Genomic DNA, 12,636 nt, shown 5'->3' on the forward strand with positions numbered 1-12,636 from the left:
GCGCCGGATGACCTGCGTCAAGCTTGTCATTGTAGGCGAATGTGACGACGGTGAGTCGCTGCAGGAGGAAGTGGCAGCCGTATTCGGAAGTCGGTCGAAGCGTTGTACGATGCATTTGCTCTTCGCCTGCTCAAAATTCCGGCATTCCTTAATGATGGACTCAATCGTCGAGCAGTTCCTGCAAAGCAGGAGGTTGAACACATCATCCGTGATGCCCTTCAAGATGTGTCTGACCTTATCGGCCTCCAGCATGTCGGCGTCCGCTTTACGGCACAACATCCGCCGTATCTCACAACGTCCTTTCGTCCACTGCGGCACAAACTTGTACGTGACAGTATAACCAAGAAAATGTCGTGAAGTCGTAACTGAACTGGGGGCCATTATCGGTACAAAGTTCCACTAGTACGCCATACCTGGCGAAGATTGCACTTGCTGCTTCTATGACAGTTCTCGAATATGTGTCTTTGAGCAACTCCACCTCGGGAAAGTTGAAAAGCGCATCGTAAATGCACAAGTATGCTGTACCGCCGTAGTCGAAAAAGTCCGCCCCTACACGGTACCATAGCTGGGGTGGCGCCGGGCGCATCTTAAGGGGCTTTGTCGGCTGTTTATATGTGTACTTTCTGCATGCTGCACATTTATAGTTGAACAATTCTATATCTTGATTCATCCCAGGTCCAAAAACAAACTCTCTGGCCCTCGCTTTGCATTTGTTGACACCGAAATGGCCTTGGTGAATGCATTCTAGCATTTCACGCCTCATAGTAGCGGGTATTACCACTTTACAGCCTTTCAAAAGTACTACTTTAACTTGAGATAGTTCTACTTGAAATGGCTTCCATTGGCCCTTGATATCGTCTCCGGACTCTAGGTTCTTCAGAACATCCTTAAAGGGACACTAAAGGTTACTATAAGTTAAGTTAAAGTGATAGAGCAGTACTCTAGAACGTCTAAGGTGTCAATATAATTGCGAACAGAGCTTTAGTAACTGAGAAATTGAGGTAAATGCGTGACATGATTTGAGACCCCCCAGCAACTTTGCGGTACTATCCCGATGAAGAAGGCACTCCTCATCATAATTTATGTCACTAGCACTCAACTGCTCGTATTAACAGGACAATTTCATTAGGTTATAAGACGGAAGAAAAGGCTGCTTGTCTACTTCTGTTCGATTCTAAAAAAAAAATAACACTTTGACGTTACCCTTCAGTAGTGTGGGTGGTCGAAAGGTTTCGTTTTTGCTCGACTCTGCACGTGCGACTCTGCGCCACGCACGTTTTGGAGTTTCAATTGTTTCATTATCGCATTGTGCTGTGCTGGCTCTGCTGGCTCGCGAAACTTGCATTTGGAATAAGCAGCGAAAATGCCACGTTCATGGGATGTCATGGGATGCGTGAACGGTCCGCAGAACTTGGCCAAGCGCAGTTGCAGCGGCGAATCCAACGTATACTTATCACTGTGTGCCAACGAGTGAACCTCTTCGTTCAAAGTGGTTTAGTGCCGTACCTCTGCCACAGCGCGTTGGCAAAGAGCCGAAAAATCGCATAGTGTACTCGCTGCACTTTCGTCCACAGGATTACGAGTTCAACGCCGACTTACTGAAGTCGTGTGGAGTGCCTTTCAAAGCAAATGCTTTCCCATAGCGCTGTTCCGTCAGTCTTGCCTGCATTCTCTGGAGCGCAAGAACAACTGCACATCGAAGACGGGGCAGTGAGTGCACCACTTGGTTTTCACGAAGGAAAAGCTACAAATGTGCGAATATGTACAGCCATGACGTACAGTTGCCGTCGTAGTAGTACACAACGACGCCGGCAGCGCGAGCCCTCAGCAACAGGTCACATTCATCTGTGCTTAAATCGCTGAAGTTGAGCCCAGCATCGCGAGCCAATGTGTCGTCTTCTGGGTCGTCCATTGCAACGAGCGTCAAAGTTGGCGTCATAAAATAAAGAACCAGCTTATCGTCGCACGTTTTCTTTTTCACTAGCCATCATAGTTCCACTTTCGCGCTGCTGTCGGCTCTGTCTTGGCTGTTTCTAGCCGCACGTTTGCATTTTGCGCAGAAATGCCGTAGCGCCATCTGCAGGCGCCGTTTTACTCACCGACGGCGCAACGTCACTATGAGACCATGACCTCACCACTCCTCGATCGGAGGGCGGGTGATTTGAACTGCGCTAGAGGTACGCGGATGCTTCAGAACGCATTTTCTCTTAACATAAGTCTGTTCTTCGCATGAAACAAGCATTTCAAGGTTTCTGGGATGGTATTTCAACAGTATATGTTGTCCTAATAATAACCTTTAATGTCCCTTTAAGCTGTTCGTCCCTCTCTGTTTCTGCTGCCAATTGCTTCCACGTCTGGTTGCTCACTAATGAAGACATCACACTTACTGCGTGGACTTCTACATCGTCGCTGTTGGTATCACCCGCTTGCCTGCTTGTGGCTCTCGAAAGCATGTCGGCGAGGACAAGCTGCTTCCCTGGAATGAATTGCAAGTCAAGGTCATAACACAGCAGACGCAGGAAAAAACGCTGTAGCCTTGGCGGCATATCGCCTATAGGTTTTCAAAAGATGGCAATCCACGGCCGATGATCGGTCTCTGCAGTGACTTTGCGGCCATAAATGAAGTGATGAAATCTTTCACAGCCATACAGCACAGCTAATGTTTCCTTTTCAATGTGTGAATATCATTGCTCTGTTTCGCTGAGCACTCATGACGTGTATGCGACGGGTTTCCATGTGTTATTGTTGTATTGCAACAAAGCAGATCCAACCCCGTTTCGCGACATGTTGCATGACACTTTAGTTTTTCGCTGAGGATCAAAGATAAATAGCAAAGGTTCTTCGCTCAAATTGTCGTATAACTGCTTCCATTCTTGATTGTGGCTGCCTGTCCATTCGAAAATGTGGTCTTTTTTGATCAGTCCACTCAGTAGTGTTGTTCTTTCAGCAAGCGACGGCAAGAACTTGCCAAAGCAATTGGCAATGCCCAGCATTCTTCGCACCGCAAGCTTTTCCACCGGTGTTGGCATTTGTAACGTGCAATTTATCAAGGATGGGCTTGGCCTGATGCCATTTTTGTCAGTTAAGTCCCCAAGAAATTCTATCTTGTAGACCACAATCGTGCACTTTTCTGGGTTGAATGTTCGATTGGCATGTTCGGCTGCTCACAGAACCAACCTTAGGCATTCATTATGCTCTTTTATGGATGCACCCTAAATAAGCATGTCATCAACGTACACACTGACTCCGGGAATTCCTTCAAAAATTTCAATCAACATCCGCTGGAAAACCTCTGAAGCAGATGCTATACGAAAGAGTTGACTCATAAATCGGTAGTGGCCGAATGGGATTGTGAAGGTACAAATTCTGGAGGTTTCTTCATCAGCGAGGATCAGTGAGGATTTTTGCGTACGGGAAAGCAGGTAGCAGAGCTCAAAGCCCTGTCGGCGAGGCGGTGCAGAGCACAACGTTGATGTAGAGGCGCATGCTTAGATCAATGAGGCTATGAGCATGCATGTCTACCGCAAGGTTGAAGAAACTGGGGAAGTCAGCGCCGAGAACAGCTTGCGAGACATCAGCGAGAATGAAAATCCAGCAAAACGTACGAGACCGTTCGCTGTATGTGTGGATAGCAGAGTCATTTATCACTTGGAGTGGGCAGGTCTGTTCTTTGCGACGGCGATCTGTACAAGAGGCCGGTATGACGCTAACGTGGGCTCCTGCGCCGACTAGGAGGCCAGCACCACTGATCTTGTCAGAAACGTAGAATAGGTGGCATGTCCTCCGACCAGTACCACTTGCCGCTGTCAGTAGCCAGTCGCAGCATTTCCTGACCAAGAGCACGAACGGGTGCACTTGTGAGCAGAGGTGCTGATTACGCGGTGGTACCAGCACACAACCGAAGACGAGCTGTCGCGTTGCACGTCGGATGGTTGACACTCTGGAGAGCGCGGGGGCACTGGGGAGCAATTGCGAGACCGGAAGCTCAACGAAAATCGGCGTGAGAAGGGCGCGAGGTCATCGAGACATCTGACAAGGGTGTCCAGACGGCCCTATATTTTCACAAGCGTAGGAGCTGAGGCAGTAGCCGGAGGCAGAGGCGTAACGGCGCTGAGATTAGGGGCCCGCGAGTAGTCCGCAACTCGGTCAGCCAGTTCAGCGAGCTTGTCTAATGGCACATGACCCGCAGCCACAAGAACTGGGACCATGTTCTGTGGGAGACGCTGGTAGAACAGCTCAGGCAGCAGCTTCTCCTGTTCAAAAACAAGGTCTCCGCTAAGAAGCTGGCACATGCGTCGAAGGAACTGTGAAGGGCGACTGTCACCGAGCTCTGTAGCTGTTAGGAGCTGCTGGAGTCTTCTGTGCTCGGACTCTAACTTGTGGGAAATGATAGCCGCGGTCAACTTCGAAGGGATGGGTCGGGTCCAGCGAGGTGATGACATCCACTTAGTCCTCGGCGACTTCCGGAGGTAAGGAGGACACCAGATGTAAAGAACTTAGTCTGTTTATTGGTGATATGCCGAAGATGGAAGTGCGCCTTGACCTGCAGGAGCCAGATGCTGAGGCTGTTGGGTCAAAATGGTGGTAGATTGATGTCTTGGAACGCAGTCACTGCAGCACTGCCAGGTCGGGCTAACTCCTGGGCATCGTCACCGGCAGTAAAAGTAGTATAGCTGGCAGAGTCCATGCTGGATATCTGTCGGACCTAATGCAAGGAAGACCCAGTTCCGGCAGCGTTGTGTTTTGAACTGTTCTTTTTATTTTTTATATCGCACTGCGCACACTGCGCATCCGGGAGCTAACTTCCTCTGCCTTGAAGAGCACTGCACGCGGAGCAAGTTGTGGCCTGCGGCCCGGGCCTGTGGCAAGGGGCGCTACAGGCCCAATCGCAAGAGCTCGGGCAATCTACTTCAGCTTGGGCCTCCGATAAGTGCGGCTCAGTGCAGTTCGATCAAGCGCAAGCACTAGGCACTGCTCTTCTGCTTAGTGTTCGTATAGGATCAGCACAAGGTATGCACTCGCCATACAGGCAGAGGCACCGTACACGAGCTCAAGTCTGGGACATAAAAGTGCCGGTAAACAACAGGAAAGCATGTGCATACCCAGTGCTGGTCCCGGAGAGCAAGACCCTCACTCCCGTAAGGAGGAGCTGACAGCAGCTATCCCTGCGACGTGAGTGTCCCCACCACAAACCATCACTAGTGGGATGCCACAGCCGACAACCGTCACAAGTGGAGAGGAAGAGAGCCATAGGGATGACAAAGCAGGTGAATGCCCGTGCAATGGAACCAGAGCATTTCAGTCCCCACACTCTACATTTTAAGAATTTGTCACTTGTTTTTTAGCTCAGTGCACATTTGCCACCTAACACGGAGCTGCACATTCTTCCTCCATTCAATTAGGTTCCTTAATTCGAATTCTATTTAAATCAAACAAATTTTTGGGCACCTTCAAGTTCAAGGTGCTGTGATGCTGCCAGCGTGAAACATGATGCTCACATTGCACTGCCTGCAGCAGGAAGTGCCAGCACATTTGGGTTATCACATATTAAAAGTGTGCAGTACCCATCCTACGTCAGAGGCAATGCGAAATAGATGGGTGAAGATGCTTATCACAACAGGGATGGCTGCAAAATCTGTAAATGGCGACCTGGAAGACTTGCTGCTACCAGAAGAGGAAACCGAGCACGTGGCTGCATTTCCACGTCACAAGTGTGGGCGAGTGCTGCAATAAAGCTGCCATTGCATTTGCCTGGTGCTTTTGTTTGCACGTGCCTTGCACCTTTTCTTGTTGGCATAGGATCTAGTGGTCAGAAAATGTAACCTACGAAGCAGTTTGGCAACATACTGACCGTTAGTACTAAAAGATTGTGTTTTCTGAGAACGTATTAACTGGTACAAAAGACTTGTAGCTGTACAGACTTGAGACATCATTAACTAGCACGAAAAAGACATCAGACGAAACCAAGAAGCACACAGGACATGCAGGCAAAGGCTTCCATCTGATGTCCTTTTCGCACTAATTAATGATGTCTCAGGTCTGTAATAAGCACGAACTAGCCCAAATGTCTTTTCTAGTTGTAAATGTACAGTAAAGCCTTGGTAATTTGGATTTCACACAACCAAAAAAGATGTGCGAATTAACCAAATTCAAATTATCGAGGATATCAAGAAAATAAACAAATGCTTACTACATATCAAGACGCTTTTACTTACTGAAAGAGTCGGAAAATCCTGTTTCTAGTTGGCACAAAAGCAGTGCGAAAGCGGCAATTCTTGTCATCTTGTGACTGATTAGCGCTCGCAACGACGAATGCCTCGCGACACCGTGGCCACGGTGCATGTATTTCTGCAACACATGCTTTTATCCGAGACACCTCAAGCGCATCTCGATTATTCTTTTGTCAGTGAGATAGTTGTAAACAAATCATCCATCGTGAGTTAGCACGTGCTCTTCATCCTCGACATCTGTTTTGTTTGTGACATAACGCTTGCAGCCATTGCATTGAGTCAAAATTAAACAACTGTTTGTTGGAACTGCTGTAGACTAAACCGCGGCCACTGTCAGTGTGATCATGGACCAGGACGGATACCATACAGTCCTGAAGACACGCGTCTGATGCTGGGCATGAAACCATGGTCGCTATCAATGCAATCATGCACAGCAACCACGCCGGCCCGACGTATGCACCAAGTTAAAATGAAACTACAGTTTGCCGCAATGGCTGTGAATGAAATCGGGGTCGCTATCGACACAATCATAGATGGTGACTACCCAGTTATGAAGACACACGGCCAATGAGGTGTTAAGCGGTCCCCTAAACACAAGAATAAAGAGCACAAAGGCAGAAACAGGCACGAAGCGTTCCATTTGCATATGATTTCCCCTAATGACTGTGGTGATGTGGACTTCATTTCAGTTGCACGCTAGTGCCATTTTTGCTCTTTTGCGGTGCTCCAAGCTCCGGGAGTTGTGCGAATCAACTGGTGCCCGACCAGGTACGTCCGAATTGCCGCGAGTCTGATTTCATTAAATATTGTATAAGCCTGCCGGCACCAGAGGATGAGTCTGAATGAACGAGGGTTCAATTAACGAGGTGCCAACGAGTCATCGCGTCGGTGATTTAGAGCGCCAGCATTGGCACTGGGAAATTGTACTAAATGTTGATCATATTGCTACGTGTGGAAAGACACAGTTGAAAGAGGCTATTTATGGGTTGTTTACACTGGAGCCAGGCAGCCAAGCCGTCACTTGCTCGCGCCAAGGGCACAGACCAACTTCATCGTCGTTCTCGCGGCGGCTCCTCTCTTGAGCATCTCTTGATTATATCGTAATACTACCCCCCCCCGGCGGCAAAAGCACCGTCACAGTGCTGTTAAATATCCAAGGCGCGTGGAGGGTTGTAGGGCTTGAGTCGAGCGACGTGGTTATGTCACTGGTTGTCGCAGCGGAGGACGTAGTGGGCATGGATAGAACGATTTCATAGGTGACATCGGTCACTTGGCGGAGCAGGCGATATGGGCCTGTGTAACAGGAAAGCAGTTTTTCACAAAGGCCAGCTTTACGCGATGGTGACCAAAGCAACACGAGGGCGCCGGGCGCAAAATGGACATCACGGTGACGGAGGCCGTAACGTTGCTTCTGTTTGTCTTGAGACACTTGTAGACGAGCGCGCGCAAGTTGGCGAGCATGGTCAGCATGGGCGATTGCATCACGGCCATAATCGCTGCTTGAAGCTATGGTGGCCGGAATTACAGTGTCCAGTGGTAGTGTTGGTTCTCGGCCATACAAGAGGCAAAACGGGGAAAAGCCAGCAGTTTCGAGACGAGAAGAGTTGTATGCAAAGATAATGTGAGGTAGAGCCAGGTCCTAGTCATGGTGGTCGTCTGAAACATATTTGGATAGCATGTCTGTAAGGGTGCGGTTCAAACGCTCAGTGAGGCCATTCGCTTGAGGGCGGTAGGAGGTGGTAAATACAGTGGAACCCCGTTCATACGTTTTTCACCGGACCGAGGAAAAAAAAAAAACGTAACACCCGGGAAAACGCAACAGTGAGGAAAGCTCCGAAAATGAATGAAAAAAGTGCAGCTTCAACTATAGCCTATTTATTTCCACAAAAAAGTCTAGAATGGTGGCTTGCCGCTTCTTTCGCTCGCTAGAAATCACCACACGTTTCTCAATAGCCTGGAAGGCCGCATTGCTGTCAGCGTCGCTGTGAGGTGCGACGTACCTGCAAAGGAGGTCCAGAGCTGCAACGGCTTCTCCAAAGCTAGGATTTGACAACTCCCCGGCATCATGCGGCTCGTGCTCCTCGTCGTCACCGCGCCACGGCAATGGCAACGGACGAAGGAATATCCGTGGGAAATGTTGCCCTCTTTGGCGTAATCATGCTAACGTGCTAACGATTGTTTAGTATTGCTGCAGAGCGCGCGTGTCCGAGCAGCCCGGTTACGCGCAGCGCGGCATGGTTTCACGAGAAATGTAAACAAGAGAGGAGAGCTGGCCCGATAGGCGGAGCAACGCCATGAGCAACACCAACTTCCGGCTTCCCTTTAGCTATAGCTTCACAAAGAGTGACGTCAGGGCCTCTCCCGAGTTTCCTTCCTCCGTGAGTCGACCCGTCCAACAAACCATGCAGTGACCGTAATCACAGTGATGATAGTGAGATCATTTTTCACGAATGGCCACCTAGTGGTGGCCTCTCGAACTGGCGTGCGGCTTTTTGAAGCCAGTTCCATAGCCAAGCCCGGCCAAGCCCGGTCAAAACTCGTCAAAAGCCAAAATGGCGGTTGGAGCGCATTGCCTACTTTAGCCCAGGCGGGTTCGAGTTGCGACGCATCATGCGGGAACGTTTTCACAGCTACTACGTAACAGCGGGGTTCCTTATACATTGGATCCTATGGAAGCTATGCCGGGACTGGATGAAAACGACGTAGCAGCCGGGAAAATGCAGCAGTGAGGAACGTAACAGCGGGGTTCTACTGTATATGCTGTATTGAGGTGGCACACGTGATGTCATCAATGACTTTAGCCAAATACGTACAGCCACGGTCTGTTACCAATTGATGTGGAGCACCATGCATCAAAATTATATCATGTAGGAGGAAATCCGCAACATCATTTGTGCAACTGGTCGGAAGAGTGTGGGTTAAGGTGGTAGCGAGTCGTGTAGTCTGCCGCGACTGCAACCCACTTGTTTCCTGATGCAGATTCCGGAAATGGGCCGAAAAGGTCTAAGCCGACACGATGAAAGGGCTCGGCGGGGAGCTGGGAAGGCTTCTTGCGTCGTTGGCAAAGTTCACAAGCGATGATGCAACGTCGTACGGAATGGGCAAGGCCCGGCCAGAAAAAACAGCAATGTACACGATCATAGGTTCGAGATACGCTGAGGTGTCTTGCCGTGGGTGCGTCATGAAGCTTTTCTAGAACGGTGTGTTCTACTGTATAGTGCAACAAAGCAGTGCTGTGCGGCTCTTAAGTTGTGTATTTCTTTTATACAGTTGCCTCTGTGGCTTCTCACAGAGTTAACCAGTGCCTTGTTCGATGCTGCCGTTTCTATTGAGTGACCACGCAAATGCAGGTGTGCTGCGAGTGGCCCGGCCACTGGACTACGAAAGCATCCGCAGCTACCAGCTGGCAGTGGAGGCTCGGGACGGGGGCGAGCCACCACTCAGCGCTCATGCCTGGCTCAATGTGTCCGTGTTGGATGCCAATGACAATGCACCTGTGTTTGGAGGTCCCTACAGTGCCACGATTGCTGAGGATGCTTCGTTGGGCCACCTCGTGCTCCAGGCAAGCGCTCCTTGACTCGCGCTTCATCGGGACTTCACTACGGAGGATGGCATAAGGCCTTCCCTGCTATGGCATAAGCACATCGCGCAGATGACTAAATAGGAGACAGGACACCATATATGCATGTAAATAATGCTACCACAAATATAATGCGAAGGGGCTTTTGGTCTCTCATCAAAATGGATTATGTAGAAACAGGAAACAATGCTAAAAGGGGATGGCCGTAGGGCTCTATTCATCGTTACTGCGAAGGGCCATCCCGAAATCATGTGAAAGGGCAAGTGCTGACGTATTTATCACGTCAAGAAAAAAAAAGACACATTCGTGTTTTGAACCCGAATAGATCTCAAGGTGCGTTCTGAGGCCAGGAACCTCAAAATAAATCTCGCATTATACTCAAGCAAAACTCCGGGACTTCGTGCTTCTATCAGGAAAAATTAGCTCTAAATTTATTGAAAGGGAACAAAAATCGCGCTAATGCTGGCTCAAGTACCAAAGAGGAATTGTAACAAATCATCTTTGACACCATGGAGGAGTTGCCAGGGTACAGTCAACAACCAATCTTCCGAACACCCGTTTTTTAGGACATGCCCAATAATTCGGACGACTTTGCGGCACCACCACATACCCTGTAGATTGAATGTACAAGGACATCTGAAATTTCAGACGCGAGAACCCTTCGCCGTTCGATTTTCCTGGCTTTTTGCCATGACCACAGGTTCGAAACGGCATTAATCAGAGCCACCACCATCGCCGCCATGTTTATTACCTTGCCGCATCGAACCGGCGCTCTCACAAGCAGATCCGATGGCAGCTGTAGCCACCACCGCGGCAACGCCAGGCCTAGCTGCTTCGACGTTCGCTATTAAGTTTCTTGCCGTTCAGTGCCATGTTTTTAATTGAAGCACTTCGCCGCTGTCACCAATGGCACTGACTTCGTCGTCGTGATCCTCGCTATCGGCTTCGAAGCTCAAAAAGCACACCACATTGCATAATGCCAGTTTCCGAAAGTCAACTTCGCATCAATATAGAAATGTTGTGCGGTGAAGCATATGTAAAGTATAGCGGTGAAGCATAATAAGCGTGGGAAGGGGCAATTGTCACGGGATATTGCATATATTCCTTTATTATACATGCGTGCATCCCCCGCCTCCTGTCACAGTACATGCACCGATATGCCTAATAAGTGTACTAGCAGACCTTCAGAGTTTTTTCGGAAGTGACTTTGGCGATTTGAGAGCTTAAAAGGGCACTAAAAAAAAAATGACATGCATTGATTTGTTTGGACGTTCTTGTGGTGCCTTGCGAGTCCGGAAAATGTGACATTGATTCTACAACTGATCAAGAGGATGCTTCAAATGGCCCGTGAGGCAAACGCGCTGTGGTAGGAAGACGAGAACAGAAAGGACCGACAAATTGAGGAATGAATGGCAAAGGAAGTGTGCTGCCACTTGTTTGAAAGACCTTGAGCTCAAAAAACAAAGTGTTGGCTGATGCCGAGATGCAGCTGTCCTTCATCCAAACCAAAATAAACTCTTCAAAGCAGTGAAACACAACACTGAGGCGTTGTGTGCGGGCTGAGAGTATGTCAGGACAGTTGAGATTGACTTTCTAGCTTGTGACAAACTTCAGGCCTCATATCAGTGAGCTTGCTATCAGTTGACAGCTTTCTTTAAATCCAGTTAAAACTCAGTCTAACGAAACCCGATTTTACAATGTTCCTGATCTAACAACGAAATTTACATTCCCCGGCAGGTACCCATAGGGTTCAATGTTATCAACCTAAATTAACAAAACAAATTTGGCCGAACTTGATTTAGCAAAGTTTTTCCTAAAATAAACGAGCAATAAAGGTGGCGATTTCTTTCTAATTTTGATAGATTGGTTCTTCTTCAAGTGTACGCTGTAAAGCTATCACGTTAAAATATCTAGGCGCCATGGTCACAGCCCTAGCTTGTATTTTGACGAGGCTGCATTCTGCACCCATGCAGGGAACAGTTGACTCAACACCGCCTCGGTAGGGGCGGCGATGGTTGCTTTCCTTATTTCATGGTTTATGAGACAGATGGTTAGATTAGCAGCAAATACAATGCTGCCATAGCCTTTGCATGTTGCTATGTTACAATTTTTTATTTCAAAGGACCAAAAATTTGCTTTCTCCATTTTGCAGTTCCCAATTTAACAATGTAATTCGAGCGTGGTCATCACTTCGTTAAATCGAGTTTCAACTGTAAATCATATTAGAATATGTTTGCTTCTGTATTGGTGGATTCTCATCCATGCTCTTGGGACAAAGGAACGACAACACAGTAGTGCAAACAATCACAAGGGCATTTATTGCACCTTTCATAGATCAATGCCTGCTAGCCAAGTTGCTATCCAAAAAACATGCTGATGGGTGCGCGACAAATCTAGGAAGTCCAACTCACCGCGATCGGATAATGAACGAATATGTCGCCCCATGCTGGACACCAACGCCTGATCATTCGCACGTTAGAACGAGGCTCGCGAGACGGTCTCGCAGAAGCATGGATCGGCGCACGTGCGGAACGCCCGTGGCGTTCGGCGACCCGCAGCCAAAGAGGAAGAGCCTTCCTTTTCCGCGCCCAAGTAACTCCGCCGTGAGGCGGCGTTAGCACCGCAACACTCGCGCCATCTCTCGTACTGCGCTTCAACCACACCGAACGCCGCAGGCCCCAGGCCATGCGGCGCAGCCGCATTGCAAGAGATGGAAGCTATGCGGGAAAAACAACATATCAGGGGACGCGTGACAGTCGCGCATCACCACATCCCCCCAACCTTAAATCACTACATATTCCGGCTAAACATGTCACACGGTCTAAC

General features: G+C 48.9%; 1 protein-coding gene across 2 annotated transcripts in view; it reads left to right on the top strand.

Annotated features, from left to right (window-relative positions):
- The window catches only part of LOC126535883 (fat-like cadherin-related tumor suppressor homolog), a 517,574-nt gene that overhangs the window by 324,232 nt on the left and 180,706 nt on the right, over nucleotides 1-12,636 (top strand). For both annotated transcript variants that reach the window (XM_055073317.2, XM_050182731.3), the window contains exon 24: nucleotides 9,581-9,792. In XM_055073317.2, the coding sequence (XP_054929292.1) occupies nucleotides 9,581-9,792 (212 nt within the window). The remainder of the gene's footprint in view (nucleotides 1-9,580; nucleotides 9,793-12,636) is intronic.

The sequence above is a fragment of the Dermacentor andersoni genome, chromosome 4, assembly GCF_023375885.2.
Source record: "Dermacentor andersoni chromosome 4, qqDerAnde1_hic_scaffold, whole genome shotgun sequence".
Taxonomy (NCBI): domain Eukaryota; kingdom Metazoa; phylum Arthropoda; class Arachnida; order Ixodida; family Ixodidae; genus Dermacentor; species Dermacentor andersoni.